General features: G+C 35.9%; 2 protein-coding genes and 1 non-coding gene across 3 annotated transcripts; 1 reads left to right on the top strand and 2 right to left on the bottom strand.

Annotated features, from left to right (window-relative positions):
• Window positions 1–7,203: 7,203 nt before the first annotated feature.
• TRNAL-UAG lies at window positions 7,204–7,283 on the bottom strand. Its single transcript has one exon. It is a non-coding gene; the product is annotated as a tRNA-Leu (tRNA).
• A 2,176-nt stretch (window positions 7,284–9,459) lies between these two features.
• Window positions 9,460–11,598, top strand: LOC120145869 (rho GTPase-activating protein 4-like). Its single transcript, XM_039159590.1, has 5 exons — window positions 9,460–9,886; window positions 10,140–10,260; window positions 10,355–10,474; window positions 10,623–10,853; window positions 10,968–11,598. Exons 1-5 carry the CDS (start codon window positions 9,540–9,542, stop codon window positions 11,550–11,552), a joined length of 1,404 nt encoding a protein of 467 aa, XP_039015521.1. The 5' UTR covers window positions 9,460–9,539; the 3' UTR covers window positions 11,553–11,598.
• A 3,333-nt stretch (window positions 11,599–14,931) lies between these two features.
• LOC120145900 (protein ABSCISIC ACID-INSENSITIVE 5-like) lies at window positions 14,932–18,492 on the bottom strand. Its single transcript, XM_039159615.1, has 5 exons — window positions 18,476–18,492; window positions 15,748–16,873; window positions 15,364–15,435; window positions 15,225–15,251; window positions 14,932–15,043 (listed from the first exon to the last, which is right to left on the bottom strand). The coding sequence occupies exons 2-5, from the start codon at window positions 16,813–16,815 to the stop codon at window positions 14,948–14,950; spliced, it is 1,263 nt and encodes a 420-aa protein (XP_039015546.1). The 5' UTR covers window positions 16,816–16,873; window positions 18,476–18,492; the 3' UTR covers window positions 14,932–14,947.
• Window positions 18,493–18,847: the final 355 nt, after the last annotated feature.

Below are 18,847 nucleotides of genomic sequence, written 5' to 3'. Positions count from 1 at the left end.
AAGAAACATGTCCACCCATCCAAGTTATGAGAGGGTTCATTTTTGACAAATATACAAATAATAAATATTTAACTAAACTATTTTACTTTAACTAAATAAAAATTCATCGATCTCCTATCAAAATATCTTTTTCATTTGTGTCGTAGGTCGTTCTGATATTTTTCTTGTCATTGTTTGTCAGCCTCGTAATAAACGGCTCAACTCACCTTCTTTATTTTGCCACTATAATACCATGACTCTATCCGACTATCATCCTTTTCATTTTCGGTTCGCAACATGCACCTCACACACCAGCCATTGTTTGGGTGTCCCAAAACCTTTGGTTGCTCCCTCCTATGATATGTACACTTTGATTTGCCATCCACCACTCTCACATGTTTCTTTTTTTTCAGGGAACCCCAACATTGTTCACTTGGAATCCCCCAGATCATCAGCTTAAGCCTTTTTGGCCACCTAAAATCTTGACGTTGTTCATCTTTCGTTGCACATCATCCGACATCGTCACTATCCACCACTCTTCAACTTGCCACTTACCTTTCTGAACCTTTATTCGTTCACACTTGAAGCCTCTTACGCTTACACTCTTGATCGCACAGTTCTTCAAATTCCCCTTATTTAAAAACTCGATAGAAGATTTTAACATTGACATCTCAACTGAGGGTTTCAGCAACTATGACATCAAGTGCAGCTTATCAGAATCTAAAATAGGCAGTACGAGACTAGGGGGTACGGTAAAAACTGACCAGCGGTAGCGGAGTCTTATATTAAGTCAAGTTAAATTTTCTAACTTTGATGGATTGTAATCAATTTAATTTATGCAGAGTCTAATTTTTTTTTTGGCTATTTGACCAAACTGACACGTTTTTAATGAATATTTATTTTTTTGGCACCGTTTAATATATATTTTCCGAAGTGGCACCCTTTCGGTTGAGCTGGCGAAAGGCGCGTCCCCGAGGACGCGCTTTACCCGGGTTTTCGCTGAGTTGGATGCCACGTTTGGAAGGCGCATCCCCGGGTATGCGCCTTTCGCCAGCTCGACTGCCACATATTTTGTTTAATAATAAATATTTTATTTTTATTATTATTATAAATTAATAATATATTATGTAAAATGTTTCTATTATAATGTAAGAATTATCAAATGTATTTTGTTAATGTGTGTTAAAGGTGGAGTGAATTATCTACATTAATATGATATAACAATATATGAAAACCAGTTTTGACTTTATTGTAGTTATAGGAAAAATGTATGAAATTATAATATTACACATATGGTTATATTATTATTTTTGATTTTGATTATCGATCTATTAATTTTATCAGTTAATTATTTAAATGTTATCAATCTAGTCATCTCTTATCAATATTTAACGAAAATATTGATGCATAAGTTAATAAATTAGCATAAGTTAATAAATTAGTATAATTACATATTTAATCTTCAAGACTTACATATTTTATGAAATTAGTCTTATTGAAAATTTAATTTAATAAATTTAATCCTCCAATCAGAACATGAAATGTGTCATCGTATACATAAATTTTTTAATAACTTTTAATTTGTTTAATTTAATATTTTTCTCTACTTAGAAGGTGGAATTATTATTATATTTTAAAAAAAATTATAACTAATAATATTAATTATTATATTAAATAAATATATTAAAAATATTTATGTATTTAAAAGTTAAAAAAATTATTTAGGTGTACATACATTGACAAATTATATAAATGCAATAACATTAAATTATTAGAAACAAAAACATTAATTTAAATACAATATTAATTACATAAGAGTTAACGGTTATATGATGATAACAGAGCTGAACATTTTTTTCTATTGTGCCCGATGTTTCTACAATGCCCACATCGTTTTTGTTCTGTTGACTTCTCCCGAATATCCATATCACAATGTATTCTAGTAGATTTTGGACGACCTGAGTCCCTCAATAGCAATGGCTCTGGTACAATTGTAAGCCAAGTTTGAATCTCATTTGGGTCTCTTTCGTTTCCTATGGGCGGAAACTCAAATTCATATACCTTGAATACTTGTGAAAGTTGGTATACGGGATCAACATAATTTTTGTAGTCCAAATGCGAATGTGAGCAAGCAGCAATGAAATGAGAGCATGGATATTTGAGTGCTTGAAAGAAACCACAATCGCACCACCTCTCTTGCAGATTAACTCTGAAAGAGTTAGCTCCAATCCCTTGCAGCGGACGTGGCATTTCGGTTACATGAAACAATTCACGGGTGCGAGAAAAATTTGTAACTAACATCCCATTTGATGCATCCACTTTTTTCTGTAAATCAACTACTAGTCTTGGGTGGTAAATATGTCCGTTTTGCATCCAAGTAAGAGCTTGTCCACCGAGCTTTGCAAAGAGTTGACCCAAACGAAAATAAGTCATTTTAACCAACGCCGTGACTGGTAAATGATGCGCCCCCTTTAAGGTTGAATTTATTGCTTCAGCCAAGTTTGTTGTCATATGACCATAGCGATACCCCCCGTCATATGCATTTGTCCACATTTCTTTGCTGATGTCCATAATGTACTCGCACCCCTTCTTATTTTTGCCAAACAACTCTTGTAGCATCGACTCAAACCTTTGAGGTAAGAGTTCGTAACCTAAGTCATTAGGAATATGTAATAGTTAATATGAAGTATAAATAAGTAATAAGAAATTGATAGAAAAATTGGGAAAAAGTAACATACCCATCCGCACGACTAACTGACGTTCATCGTTCTTCTTGTATTTTCCGTAACAGTTTGCAGCAATATGACGACTCATTAACAACCCCCTCTTCAGCTTCCTTAATTTCTCCATCATACAAAACAACAGCAGAAAGACGACTCATTTTCAGAGAATTTGAGAATTTAGAGTTTGGGAATTTGAGAATTTGAAAGCTTGTGAACTGAAGTTTGTTTTGAAAGTTTATAATATGTTGCATATAATAGTGTCTATAATCGGAGTACTATTCACATGAAGGCGCGTTCTCGGGGGCGCGCCTTCCATTATTTTGTCAGAGAATATGTTATCATTGCCCTATTATGTCACTCATGTCCCTCGGGGATACTATTCATATCAGTACCTATTATTTCTCAGGGGACTTGAAAGCGCGTTCCCGGGGGCGCGCCTTCCATTATTTTGTCAGAGAATATGTTATCATTGCCCTATTATGTCACTCATGTCCCTCGGGGACACTAGATATATCAGTACCTATTATTTCTTAGGGGACTTGAAGGCGCGTTCCCGGGGGGGCGCCTTCCATTATTTTGTCAGAGAATATGTTATCATTGCCCTATTATGTCACTCATGTCCCTCGGGGACACTATTCATATCAGTACCTATTATTTCTCAGGGGACTTGAAGGCGCGTTCCCGGGGGCACGCCTTCAATTATTTTGTCAGAGAATATGTTAGCATTGCCCTATTATGTCACTCATGTCCCTCGGGGACACTATTCATATCATTACCTATTATTTCTTAGGGTACTTGAAGGCGCGTTCCCGGGGGCGCGCCTTCCATTATTTTGTCAGAGAATATGTTATCATTGTCATATTATGTCACTCATATCCCTCGGGGACACTAAATATATCAGTAAATCAGGTAAATTATAACCAAAATTTAACTTCTTTTGAAAGTTCAGCAAGTTAAGAATAACTTAAATTAAAACGTTATGTGAAGTTTAAATAAATTAGATAAAATGTTATGGATAAATTGAATAAATGTGAAGTGATAAGTTGATTGTGACATTGAAATTGTATGGAATGAGCATCGAGATGTTTTTACGAATAAATGTGAAGTGATAATTTGATTTTAATGTATACGTTTTAATATATATGTTAATGATAAAATCATATGTATGGATAAATTTAATTTCAATTTAAGTATTGTGAACTATAATTGGAATATAACTTTTAATTTCAAATACAATTGGAATATTAAGTTGAAATTTAATGTTAAATTTCGAATACTATAATTTATATTTTAATTTTAAATTTTGAATAATATTATTTTTATTTTTATTTTAAATTTTAAATAATATAATTTGTATTTTAAAAACATTTATCAAACATTTAATGTTAAATGTGAATAAAAAATAACATTAAAAATATGTATGTAACAACCATGAAACATTTAAATAACATAACCAAATTACATAAAATTCTAAAATATAACTATTTAAATAACATTAAAATACAACTGGATCACCGATGTCGTCTTCTCGAATGAGTTCCACATGTCGGTGGTTGTCTATTTCATGGAGGATTTCTTCGTGGAACTTGTTCTTCAGTCTCCTCATCTTCACTATCATCATCAGCAGCATTTTCTTCATTTGGTGTAGATGACGCTGAAGGGGCTGAAGGGCCTGTATAAAATAACGACCCTAGAGGAGTGCTAGTAACAATCCCACCGCTCCCCGTGAACTGTGAAAACTGTGGAAACATTGGCATTGATGTCTATGATCCAGATGGAGATTGAGGTGTCTGCGGAGAAGCACCACCAGCCAAATAAGATGCATATGAACCATATGCTGGATCATTAAACATAGTCGTATATGGACCTCCATATGGTATAAAACCCTGCGGGCTAGGCATGTAACCTGGCGGGCTAGGAATGTAACCCTGCGGGCTCGGAATGTAACCCTGCGGGCTCGGAATGTAACCATGCGGAGATGGCATATAAACTGGTGGGCTTGGCATATAAAGTGGAGGGCTGGGCATGTACCCCTGCGGCATCGACGGATAAGGATGTTGTGGTGGGACTGATGCAGAACCGATAGTGCCTTCTCTCCGTCCACGCGCCGGGGGACGATGATATTGAGACGGTTGACGTCTTTCTCGGCGCCTAGGAATGTTAACCCCTCGTGCTTCCGCCGAAAGTAGAAACGGCTTCCCATTTTCATTAAACCAGTCCATATAGTTATCTGTAACCATATGACCAGTTTCAGCGTAATATTGTCGAGGGGCCAACAGTGTATATCGGTTCTCCCAAAGCGCAATCCAATCTCTGTGTCTCACCACCAAGTTAACATCTTTCTTTCCTCGTCTATCTATGTTATGCACGTCGTCTAAATTCCTAGGTGCTCCAGGAATATATTGCGTACAACCATACTGACGGAGCACGCGATCAACTGGATGCCACTCAATAATAGCATAACATATAAGAGGTATAACCGATATCCATACCTCTAATGACCCACTAAGGTGGAGTGGGATGCAAGCTTTCACTTCATCGCTCGCATAAGGTATCCACTGAAACTGAAATATAAATATACAATTCAAATAAATAAAATATTCTAATTATATCTAACATTTTAAATTAAAATATTAATAATTAAACAAATTTAAAAACATACCTCAGACCCAGCTTTCGTATCAATAAGTAAACGAATTTCCTTTAACCCAGTAGGTATACTTTTATGGTCCTTTCTTTTCATCGACCACCTATGAAATATAATATAAACTAAATATCACCCTATTTAATTGAAAATATTTAAATCAAAATTTAGTTCGAAAATTACCTCAACAATAAGGGGAATACGTATGGTTCATTCACGATCGGGCATAAGAAAGGCATGCGGAACCACACCCATGATTGTAGAAGCAGAAGACATCCACCGATAGCAGTTTTCTTATAATTCGTCGCCCGACACATTTCTCTAAATAGAAATGCCAAAACTGCAGCGCCCCAACTATATCTTCCAGCTTCATCAAAATCGATCAGATGCCGCAACCACATACAATGCACCTGGTTGCGAGATTTGTCGGACATCAATATTCCTCCAATTATTTGTAGAATATATGCCCGAGCACATGCCTTTGCTTGATCCTCTGAAGCATTTTCATTTAAAACCTCAAAATTAGCTTTCAACCAAGATAAAGCTATTCTACCTCCATTAAACTATAGCGGAGCAGCTCCAAGATAATCAATGCACATTGATTGCCAATCACCATCCGCCATACCACACATCATATTTCCGTCGACGGGAAACCCCAGATGCATAGAGACATCCTCCAATGTAATTGTGGCCTCTCCACATGGAAGGTGAAAAGTGTGTGTCTCGGGCCTCCACCTCTCAATCAGTGCAGAAATTAGGACATGTTCGAGTTTGCGACCGCCAATAATTGTTGCAATATACCCGAACCCGGCAGAAGCCAAATATGGTAAAATACGTTCCGGTGTCGGTATAGGTGGATTTTTAATAAAAGTCTCTAAAACACGATCAGTATCCTAAATAATATACATTATAAAAAATAAAAATTAATATAAATTCATAATAACTTTAAAATAAAAATAAATTTAAATATTAACATTAATTATAAAAAATATTACAATATCGCTAAAATGTCTGGAGATATGATCAATATCCAATCGCAACAGCATTTCGTTTTCCATTATAACTGTAGACAAAACAATATAATTAGCACAAAAAAATTAATAATTCTAAATAAATAATAATTATATAAATATTATTTTAATAAAAAAATGATATTTACATAAATATATTAATATAAAATATAATAACTATTTAAAAAAATACTAACATAAAAATAAATTTCTTACCACTAATAACAAATTTAAAACTCAAATAGTTGGAGAATTTGAGTTATATAAGAGATGAGAATATGATTTTGGTGTGAAGAATGAGGGAGAGTTGAGGGGGTTTATATAGGGGAGGAGGGGGTAGTTAGGGAAAACGGATGGGGGCATTTATGGCATTTAATGGAAGGCGCGTCCCCGGGGATGCGCTTTTCACACGTGGCAGTCGAGTCAGTGAAGGCGCGTCCCCGGGGATGCGCCTTCCACACGTGGCATCCAACTCAGCGAAAACACGGGTAAAACGCGTCCCCGGAGACGCGCCTTTCGCCAGCTCAGCCGAAAGGGTGCTATTTTGAGAAATATATATTAAACGGTGCTAAAAAGATAAATATTTGTTAAAGACGTGTCGGATTGGTCAAATAGCCAAATTTTTTGCCCTTGCTTTATTGTGCTCTAAATTTATGTAGAACCCAATTTCCAAGATATTAGATCCTAGAGACGCTACTTCATTAACAAAACAAGACTGTTAATGGCATGAGAAATCAATAAAAAAAACCAACCTCTTTTAATTTTATTTCGAATTTATTAATCATTTTTTTATTCAAAAATTAGAAGCATTTCTATCATTATTAGAAAATTATTTTATTAGAAGGATTGACAGCTGTGGGATTTGAACCCACGCCCTTTCGGACCAGAGCCTAAATCTGGCGCCTTAGACCACTCGGCCAAACTGTCTTGATGAGACTGTTTCTAAATATGCTTTAATTATTTATTGTGTAATATTTCGATGCCCCAATGTGTATCCAAATATGCGAAGAGGCATAAAAGTAGAGAGCATTTCACAATTGCTTATATATATCGAAAGTAGATTTTTTCAGGATTCATATTAAGTGGTTGCCATTGCAACTATAAAAATCAAAACATATTTGAGATTGTCAATGTCCTTATTTAGTGTTATTATGTGGATTAATGGATCATTTTATATGGACATGTCCTACAGATATTAGTGATTTATTATCAAAGTGTTTTATGTATTTCTTTTTAAAGTGTTTTAGGCTTTAACTATCCTCCGTCATTTTGGATCAGTTCGATTTCAAAGTATCATTAAAACCTAATAAATGAATAATTCGTATAAATTAACGAATCCACATCGGGTTATTAAATAAGTAATGATATAAATTTAACATATACAATTTTATATTTAATCTAACCACAAGACAAACTTATGATTATCAGATACTTAAGATATAATAACGCATTTCACAGGACAAAGAAATAGAGAACATAGATTAAATATTATTGGTCGTTTCAACACTGCTGCTATAAATTTTTACTTCCTAGGTTATATTGTTGAGGATTTGGACTATGGAAGAAGCAAGGTAAAAGCATTGTTGGTACCGGTAATTTGGCTAATCATAAGGGTGTGTTTGGTTCACGAAATGTAAAATTACCAGTGGGAATAGGATTATCAACGGGAATAAGATTACTGAGAATATTGTATTTTGTGTTTGGTTCGTTTAGTAGGAATGTAATATTACAGTGTTTGGTTAAAGGAATAAAAAATTATTGGGATGTATATTTTATCAAATTGTCCTTATTATATATATATTTTTTAACAAGTTGAATTCTACTATAATATTACTATAATTAATTTATATATTTTCTTTAAAATTTTAAATTCATAAAATTTATATTTTTTTTACAAAATTAAAAAGATAAATAGGTTTAATGAAAGGGTAAAATTTTATTTTAATCTCTGAACTTCATATGAAATTCTAATTATGGATTTTTTTGTAAATCTAAAATAGTTTAAGGATAAATTTGTAATTTAGCTTTCGTATAATTTTTATTATTCAACTACAGAAGAAGGATATTTTTGAAGAAAAAAATTTAAGGGCATTTTAGTCCAAAACGTCGGTACTTCAACAATACTTAAGGGAATGGGTAATCACATTCCCGATAATATACCTAAAAAATACAACTGTTGGAAATAAAAGATTACCGAAGAATATGATTACTGGCCAACCAAACGAGATAATGACATTCCATTCCCCAGTAATCTCATAATACCTAAACCAAACACCCTCTAAAAGTTATAATAATATTGACTTGTAGAGTTGGATTGTTGGCCATAAGAACCAAGGGGTTGATTAAGGTTTTGGTCTTGTAGATTAGTTATCATGACTAATTCATTGAGGGTCAAAAGTGGTTTACGCTCACCACATCAGATGTTTTGGGGATAAGTGAGACACGATGATTAAAGACGATCTATCTTGACGGGATAAGACAAAAAATCGTTTTCTTTGGTGGTTAGGATGTTTCAGATTTCTTAAGGTTGAAGAAAATATTTTTTATTCTAGTTTTTAGACACTCTTCTTTGTTGTATCCCTATAATTTTTACCTTAGCCGCATGTATTATAGTGATGGCAGATGTTGAGTAGCATGAGAATCTATCCATAGTCTTGTCCTAGGTAGATTGAATCATTATTTTTCTAAGGTCACTAACTAGTCAACTGTGAAGCTACTAAAACAGAAAGCCTTAAAGGAGTTCTGAGATGGCAATATTCCATTGGCTGTTGAGACGAAACCTAAAGATAGGTTAAGTGTAGAGAAACAGCGCACTCTATTTGTTTCATGGAACAGAAGGTGAACGAAGGTGGTACATTTTCTCTCCCTATTTCCTCTCTGAACCTCTTCTTTCTTTCTTCCCCCCGTAACCACCTCCCTCTCTCTATCCTCAACTAAAATTTCAATCGTTTAACATTGTTTATTGAATCCTCAATCCATAATAAAAAGAGTTGAAATGAAATGATGATAGTTGCCTGCCACCTTCCAAAATCCTTCCTTGAATCAAACTCCACCTCCACATCAAATCTTGACGTCCCATTGTCGAGTTAAGTGTTTTTTTCCTCGCCAAAGAAACCCAATATTATCATAGAAAAAAGGGTTGTTTCTTGACTGTAAATTCTTGTCCCCAACAAAGAAAACACAATGACTGAAGTGCTCCAATCAACCTCATCCCACTTCTCTTCACCATCAAGCCCCACCTCCGTCAGCATGATTGCCCAAGAAAGTGACAGCAAGCAAGAGGGGGAGAGGAAACCGAGGGACAAAGAAGAGGACCACCAGCTTCCTTTAATTACCATTTTGATCACCGCTTTTAGGAAGTCTTTGATCGGGTGTACCCTTTCCGGGAGTAAAGAGCTTTGTTCAATGGAAATTGGGTTGCCTACCAATGTTAAGCATGTTTCTCATGTCACTTTTGATAGATTCAATGGATTCCTTGGTTTACCGGTTGAATTTGAACCCAAGATCCACAGGAAACCTCCAAGTGCTAGGTAACCCTCTTTCCTTTTCTTTCCTCTTTCTTCTTCCTCAATTCGTTTTTGATTGTCAATGCAGAAAATTCCTGGGGTTTTGGTTATATTGGTTAATATTCCTATCTTCTTGAATTTATTTTCTGAATTCTTTGTATCACATTCGTACAATGATGTTGCGGATGCTAGGGTTCTAGTATATCCCCTTTCATTTCTTTCAGTCTTTTCCAGCATTCCATTTCATTTCATTAACTAAGACGCCATTGTTATGCAGTGCCAGTGTATTCGGAGTTTCAACTGAATCTATGCAGCTCTCCCTCGACTCTAGGGGAAACAGTGTGCCAACAATACTACTGCTGATGCAAAGCCATTTATATGCCAAAGGAGGCCTCCAGGTATTTGATCACCTGTCTCTACAATTGCTGCAAAATTGCTTTGATTATCCGTATCCAAATTTTTATAACTAAATTCTTGTATTTTTTTCTTTAGGCCGAAGGGATTTTCAGAATTAATGCTGAGAACAGTCATGACGAGTATGTTAGAGAGCAACTGAATAGAGGAATAATACCAGATGGGATAGACGTGCATTGCTTGGCAGGTCTTATAAAGGTATTATCTTTGTATATGCATATATATATATATATATATATATGTGTGTGTGTGTGTGTGTGTGTGTTTTATGCTGAGAATGCTGTCTTGGATTTCTCGTGTTGAACTGATATCTTGCATATGGTTGATGGGTTTCATAAATCTGCAGGCTTGGTTTAGGGAACTTCCTAGTGGTGTTTTGGACTCTCTTCCCCCAGAGCTGGTAATAAAATCACAGTCCGAGGAAGAGTGTGCTCAGCTTGTAAGGCTTCTTCCTCCAACGGAAGCTGCTCTTCTCGATTGGGCAATAAATTTGATGGCTGATGTTGTGCAACTGGAACATCTGAACAAGATGAATGCGCGAAATGTGGCCATGGTTTTCGCTCCAAACATGACTCAAGTGAGCCTAATATCTTTCAGATGTCGAACTTTGGTTACTGATATTTGAACCAATTTTATGTAGTTGATAAGGCTTTGTCATTCAAATGTGATATATTACTGCTGTTTGTTGCAGGTGTCAGATCCTTTAACTGCATTGATGCATGCGGTCCAGGTGATGAATTTTCTCAAGACACTTGTTATTAGTGCTCTCAAAGAAAGAGATAATTCTACGGTAAACACTACTCCCGTTTCTCCGTTAGAGCCTTCCGCTAAGAACGGTCCGAAAATTTGTGCACAACTACACAAAGATGTCAATAACAAGATTAAAAACGAGAGTGAAGGAGAGAAAGCATTTGTTGCTCAAGAACCTGCAATAGAGAGCCCTGCACATTCCGCTGCAGAGAATCCGATGGCTACTAGAAATAACTCGAAAAGTTTCCTAACTTGTGCTGGAAATCGATTTCCGGTTGATAATCGTCCTTGCATTGTAGTTTCGCAAGTGAAAACTTCAACGAACGATCTCCAAGAAGGCGGTAACCGGAGTATATCAGAAAAGCGCAGGAATGGTCCATCAAGTGTACCAAGCCAAAAGAAGGGATCGAAGAAGGCGAATGAACTGTCAACGGAATGTGAATCAGGACCCGAACAGAAGAACAAGGGAACACGGATTATCAACCGCATAAATTCAAGAGCCGAGCTTTCTGAAGCTTGGAGGTAAATGGCCCGAAATGCCAACCGGCTGATGTTGGTAATGTCGTGTGTTGGTTTCTTTTACAGTATGAGTTTTATGTGATTTTGGGTGGTAATTCTTTAACCATATCCTCAACTCACTAATTCTAACATGTGTTTGTTCATGCCTCATGGTACCTTATATAATCAATCAAAGATTCTTGTGTTGCTGACCTGAACATGATTTCTACTCTAAGTTGCGAATGTAAAGGGCATGTCCTTTTATTTATGCATAATGGTCATTGCCCGAATTGGAATTGTATCAATGTGCTGGGACTTGAATACCAAATTTACTATATAAAAATGATTACATAAATTAATTGGATTGAGCTTTGTTAATGATTCGATGAATATAATTATACCTTGAAACTTCATTTTAGGTATAAGAGTTGCGTAATCTTGATACTAAAGAATCGTTTTGGGAGAGATGACATAGGTCCCGATCAACCCTTATCAAATAAATTAAAATATATATCTGGAATAATTGATAAGAATAAGTTAGGTTCATTAGTCGTGCGCGGTTTACCTATTTTGTTTTGGATGAAGAGCTGCGGTCGATCAGAACGATTGTTGACTGATGTTTAAAGGAGAGTGAGAGTGGATGATCATAAGGAAAAAGAAAGATGGTCAGTTGATTATGGGTGGTTCACCCCTTTTTCCAACTTTGATTGAAGTATTTATAGAGGCCTTTAGTGTATGTGTTAGTCGTAGGTCTTCATGGTTTTTAGTAAGTAGATATGGTAGTTAGACTTTGAATTTTATTTTGGCACATCACGTGGATCTATCAAAAGACTTATTTATCAGAAGTTTTGTCTACACACAATAGTTAATTAGAGGTCTGTATTTTTAGGAGATGTAAGTTGATTATAGATTCGGGTGGACGAAAAGGTTATGGGGTATAACAAATTGAGGGGAATGTGACGCCAGACAGAATAGTGATTATCCTGTAGGCTAGCTCCGACAGACGATTCACAAGAGAAAATTCGCCCAAAAATCAGAGAAAAAAGTCTCTAGGGTTTAATAAAATATTATAAAATCAAACAATCCAAAAAACAGTCCACAAGTCGGACTGTTATAGCCAAAAATCGTCTTTATTCGAATTTTGCCAAAAATAGCAAAATCCCGAAAATCACTCTAAATTGAAATTCGAAATAAAATAAGCAATCTCCCAAAAATCCGGCCTAAATCGGATTTAAATTGACTTCCTAATTAACAATCGAAATATTACCATAAATAGTAAAAAATAACTAAATCTAGTGATCCGGAAGGGAAAACGGCAGAATTTGAGGTTGAAAAAAAGGTCACATGGAGCGTATCTCAATGTGGAGAGCGTGCGCGTCGAAAAGAGCTTTCCGGATTGGGGTTTTATGCGCGATTCTGACACCTGTAGCCAAAGTTATGGCCAAAAGACTGAAACATACTCAAAATGACCCCAATGAGGAACATGTCACAATCAATTCCCGCCTTTGCGCTGATCTGCCAACTCATGGTATCTCAGCGCCATCAACGTGCAATCTGACAGCTCAGCATCATCTGTCTCGGAACCCCTTGCATCAGAATGTCAGGAAATGACTTGACTCGAAACTTAACCCATCATGCAGAGGTTTTTACCGTTGGATGGAGATCTCTTCAGAAGGACCTCAATGCTAAATGTGGGGGTGTGTACAAGGATGATAGGTTTTCTCTACGTGAAATCCTTAACGCTAGGCGCAGAGGCTTATATTAGAATCGTGAATGCATCTTCACGTAAAAGTTTTGACACTTGTTTTTCCCAGGCGTCATGAAAGAGCATAGACATATATGTCATGTTTAGTGGTAGGAGTTTCTTCATTTAGTGGCCTTCAACGTTAGACACAGATATTTTAGTTTTTCGCACGAGGTAGGTTTTCAATGCTTCGTTGTGGAGGTTTATGCGACGGGGCGAGTTCATTTTTGCATAAAATCCTTAGTGCCTTTACATAGAATTAGAAATATATGTTATGGGCTAAGGGTTTCTTTCTTTAGAGTTCTTGGCTCTTCAGGTAAAGGTGATGATGTAGTGTACTTTTTGTGGAGAGTTTCATTGCTTAGGATGTAGTTGAGGTCGCTCAGATGCTCTAATTTAGTCATGGACGAAGATTTCATTTTTGCATAGCTCTTAATGCTTTAGATAGAGACGTAAACCATGAAATGGAAAGGGACAGATTCCTCTCAACATCATTCTCAGTACTCCACGTGATATTTTTACGGAGGTTGTCATTTTCCCATGAAATGTTACCACATCTCAACGCTCTGGAAAGACCAGAGGATTCTCGCCTTTTTCTCAGTGCGAATAATGTGGGGAGTATTCATGCTGCAGAGGAGCAACGAAAACTTCTTACTTTTTGGTCCATCTCCGGTGACAAAGAGAGAGTTGCTGTTTCTTTTTATTTTGGAGTTTTGGCCCAAAGAAGTAACTCATCAGCCATGCAGAACTTTGGTGGGAGGTATCCTTACCGCGGTAAGACACGGAAAAAGGATAATTTTTCTCTTTAAGGGGAGTTTTCCACTATATGAACAAGAGTAAGAGACGTCCCAAAATCAACCGAACTTCCAAGGTAAGGTCATCTCAACATTCCATTAGAGTGGAGGCTCTCAACTCTTTAGAAGCAAATGCATTGCCTCGCGTTGAAATTTGGGTTTGGTTCTTATATTTTTGTTGGTAGCAGTTTGTATTCGAAGTGCGGAGTTATGATTAATGCTTATTAAGTTTTCCAAGAAATGGACTTCAAAGATGAGATCGTGTGCACTGCTTTGATTGACGAATATGCTGATTGGGAGTGCATTGTTAGCTTATGATAATAAGGTTCAAAAGGTAATTGCTTATTAAGTCCTTGTGCAACATTAAGGCTCTGAATTTTGGGAAACGTCTCCATTGAGTTATGGTGGAGGGGTTTGACTTGTAGATTTCAGTGGGAAACGCTCTTACTGATATTGTTAGCTTGAAGGTATATGCCAGTGCATTTTCCTGTTGTTCTCTAGCAAAGAAATGAGACCATCATTTCTACTGGCCCAAATTTGAGACAGATAGTACACATGCAATGACATACTGTGCGTGAGATATTACAGACTTGTGTAAGTACTAAAGCATATACATATAATTAGTTTAGACTTAAGAATCTGATCACTTATAAAAATCATATTTCCAAAAGTCTTCCCGGAGATATCCGCTGTCTCTTATGTATTTTGAGGTTGATGTGCTTCAGCTTGAGTCAAATTTTCTTCATCCCAATGTTTCCATGTCTTTGGTTTAGAGTTCTATCGATGCCTGCAGGTTCCATGTATTTTACACTCTGGAGCATAAGAAAATAAAGAAAGAAAATGATGTAAAACTGAAAGATTTACCTTGACATCTTCTTTTCTGGTTTACAATGGACAACTGAGATTTCTCCTTATTATTCTTAGTTTCTCTTTAGCTCTGGATTTGGTTTGTGTTTCCATTGTCCATTCCTCAAAGCACTGCAAGAGATAAAAGAAGGTACCAACAAAATTAGGAACAAAGCAAAAACTATATCTAGTATAATGCTTCTTGACTGGATGCATGTTGCCGTCAATGCTTATACTACCTATTCTTGCATGTTGCCCTAACATAATTTTTTTATTTTCTCCATTCATTTGGTTCAGTTGTGGATTGATTTACTCGTTGCTTCTGTCTCCTCTCGAGTTCCGCCTGTTGAAAAGCAAGTAAAATGAGAGTTTAGATCTTGCGTATCATACATGACAGAAGCTACACGAAGATCCCTGAAATTTTGTGAAATAAAGATAAGTAACATTAGTGTTACCAAAGCCTGATTAAGGTGAGCATTCTCTTGTTTCAATTGGTTCAATTCTGCTTCCAGGTCTACTGTATATGCCTGTAAACATTACCAATCTTATAAGAATTGGTACTTTTAGAGTTGCAACTAATTACAGTGGTCACTTCTACATGAACCATTACTGGTAATAACAAAAACAACTCGAAACTATCAATCACATAAGTTAATGGCCTAATCACTATTGTATAAACCTTTGTACTTGTGATACGTAACCTACATAATTGTGATATATATATATATATATTGAATAGTATGAGATGATTACAAAGTAGCATTTGTTCAGAATTTTCTTAGCCATTGAAAACATACATACACAGTCTAACTATGAATTATATAAAGTAGGGGTAGTACCTGTTTTCGAGCTCTAGACCTTGCAGCTGACTCCCTATTCTTAATCATCCTGCGTTGCCTTCTCTCAACTACCTTTTCTATTGGTCCATCAATGATCCTTTTCCTTCCTCGTAGTCCACCTATGTCCATACCAAATTGAGTGGCTACAATATCAACTTGATTGGTACACATCCCTTTTGGTGATACCGGACTTATTGGTGACACCATTCCCATTGCCTGTCCTGGTCCATAGCCACCAGCTGTGGCTACCTTCCCATTATAACAGACGGCTGCCGACAGTGGTGGAGCAGCTGACTGGTAACCGCCACCCCTCTTACCATCATTAAGATACACTGATGAATCACAAAGGACTCCACCTGGAGGCATTGTCTGGTATGTACTCCCATTAAAGCCATCACTGCCACCTATTCCCATAATTGGCCTGGGAATGAAACTCGTACCCACCGCAGGGTCATTGCTAGCCTGATGCAACCCAAACTTTTGCTGATGTTGCGGTGGTGGCAGGCATGGTTCCCGAACTACACCTGCCTTAATCAAGAAATCCTCCAAGGTCATTTGTCCGATGGTTGGCTGTCGAGTACTGGTGTTCTCAGCGTTCTGCAAGTTGCTGTTATTACTCTGTCCTTGTCCTTGTTGCACTCTATGTATCTCAGACCAAACTTCATCAACAGTCTTCCGACACAACGGTGCAGGAAGCGTAAGCGAGCCTTGTCTTGGAAGGCTAGGCTGCCTAACTACACCTTTACTGCTTGCTGCTGTTTCATTCAAAGAGAAGTTAACATGACTGCTGCTAACTGGTCCAGTTGCACCGTTATTGTGATGATTGTTATTAATGGAGTTGGTAGCTTGGTTTTCTTCAGCGTTCCATATGCTTGTAAGGAATTCGTCCATGTTCATGGACCCAAAGTTCTTCCCACCCTCGCATAACGTATGCTGGAATTCATCGAGAGTGAGAGAATAGATAGAGGATTGCCTTCCGAGGGCCGACAAAGGGTGGTTCTTTTGCAGCTGACCAACCACCAGCAACTGCGACTTGACCTCGCCAACCTCAGACTCCTCAACCACCATTTTTTGGGTGAAAGTTTTGAACTCTATGCCTCTGATGGCTTATATATATGTAGTAATACTGAGTATATAAAGAAAGAAACTCTGAAAATCTTGCACTATACTATAAAAAACGAGATTATTATTGATAATTGAATATGGTAGTAGATTGTTAAAGGGGAAAATAAACAAATTGCAGAAGCAAAGAATAAAAGTTGATGCAAAAGGATGCATTAGAATTTACTTACAACAGTCCAATAATATATGAAAGCACGTTGACACTAAAGCCAAAAGCCAAATTAAAATGATGGAAATTCATGGGAGATTAAATTCAATAATTGGGGAAAAAGGAAAATAAATTGGGTAGTGTACTTCTTTCATGTCAAGGATAAAGGCTTCTAAAGTGGTTGAACAATGGGAATCTATAGCTTATCTTGTTTCCCTCAAACCATCCTCTATGAATTTAAAAAATAATACTATTCATCATGTCAAAAAATATTCTCTTGTGTTCAAAACGTCTTGATATTTATTAATAAATGTTTTCACTTTTTTTAATAGTCTCTAATAATTACAAATTAATATATGTCCAGACTCTTGTTTAATCATTGAGAATACTTACATATATCTACTCGAACTCAAAATCTCTAGAGAGAACAATAATCCCTTAACCCTATTATTTCCATCCAAGTTTTATATAGAAAAGCCAACCTAAGTAAAATAATATGATCCATGACCTAACTAGACAATAGGCCACGCTACCTGTTTTGCCCCCAACTATGGGAAAATTAAATAACAAAACATCTTCTATTTATATTTTACTTTGAATTCAATATTTTTTAAAATATTTTAGAAATAATATGATAGGAAATGGTGGGAACAATGAGCAGAACTCTATACCTAATTGATTTCCAAATATTTGTTAATGGCTAGGAATTTTTTCCCCAAAACAATAAAGTAGATGAATATCTTAAATTTTATGAAATATTTAAAAGAATACAAGAGGGGCAGAAGCACGTTGAACTACTCAAAGTGGATCGGAGATATTGGTAGGCCAACAAGGAAACTGCAAAAGAAGCTTTCCTATTATGGAAAAATGATTATATTCCTTGACTAATTAAGTACCGCTAAATTAAAATTACGATAATCTATACATTTAATATTAACTTATTACTTTTGTTAGGTTTTAATACTTAAATTTTATTTCCACTCACAATCTTATTTAACATTTAATTTAAGTTTCATCTTGATAATTGTTGTTAAAAATTTAATGATGATATTAATGTGTTACTACAAAATAATACTACATAATCAGTGTTAAAATAAAAATATCTAATGTCAATAACTTTGTTAGTTTTTTTATAACGGAATATTAAATTAAAATCTACACTAAAGGTCTAATTTACTATTAAAATTAAATAGTTTAATTTTCATCATCGGAAAAAATATAATTAAAATTAATGAAAAAGGTAGATAAAGTGCGATCTAAAACATTTATATAAAAAATAGAAAACTAAATATACCTATATAATCCAAGATGACAAACAAGTTGGGGTAATGACAAATTGCGTTTGATGTAAGTTGTAAGAAGAGGAATGATGAAATATTATAGAAATGGTGAGATTAGGGATTAAAAAAACCATTCCCCATTGAACACATTATTGGAATAGAGAGAAAGAAGACGTACCAGAAGTGAAGAATGGAGAAGGTGCTTGAAGAAGATGATCGGGCAGCAGCTGGATGATTGAACCAAAATGGTTGGGCGCCAGTGTGTTTTTGTAGAGGGGCGGGGTCCAATTGAATAACACTTCCCAAATGGTATCGCCGTTGCTTTGCTCGACACGTACCGGCCATGTGGCATGCAATGCTTTCTCTGCTCAACTCGTGTGCACCTGCTTGCTCCACGGAAACCAAAACCCTTCCTTTTCACATCAGCAAATCCAAGAAACCTATACCCAATGTTAGTATATTTCCTAACCATTATACTTAGACCATACTCGGAAGGACATATCATTAACTTTCTATACCAATATCAGCCTATTTTTAACATTTATGGCTC

Source organism: Hibiscus syriacus, unplaced genomic scaffold (assembly GCF_006381635.1).
Source record: "Hibiscus syriacus cultivar Baekdansim isolate YM2019G1 unplaced genomic scaffold, ASM638163v2 tig00110895_pilon, whole genome shotgun sequence".
Taxonomy (NCBI): domain Eukaryota; kingdom Viridiplantae; phylum Streptophyta; class Magnoliopsida; order Malvales; family Malvaceae; genus Hibiscus; species Hibiscus syriacus.
Note: the sequence above shows the minus strand (reverse complement) of the source record. Positions and strands in the feature narration are given on the sequence as shown.

Coding starts and splice junctions, on each gene's coding strand:
- LOC120145869 (XM_039159590.1), top strand. CDS start 9,540: ATGACTGAAGTGCTCCAATCAACCTCATCCCACTTCTCTTCACCATCA. Junction 10,261..10,354: donor ATGCCAAAGGAGGCCTCCAG/GTATTTGATCAC, acceptor TTTTTTCTTTAG/GCCGAAGGGATTTTCAGAAT. Junction 10,854..10,967: donor TCGCTCCAAACATGACTCAA/GTGAGCCTAATA, acceptor TGTTTGTTGCAG/GTGTCAGATCCTTTAACTGC.
- LOC120145900 (XM_039159615.1), bottom strand. CDS start 16,815: ATGGTGGTTGAGGAGTCTGAGGTTGGCGAGGTCAAGTCGCAGTTGCTG. Junction 15,436..15,747: donor GGTCTAGAGCTCGAAAACAG/GTACTACCCCTA, acceptor TAATGTTTACAG/GCATATACAGTAGACCTGGA. Junction 15,044..15,224: donor TCGAGAGGAGACAGAAGCAA/CGAGTAAATCAA, acceptor TTTTATCTCTTG/CAGTGCTTTGAGGAATGGAC.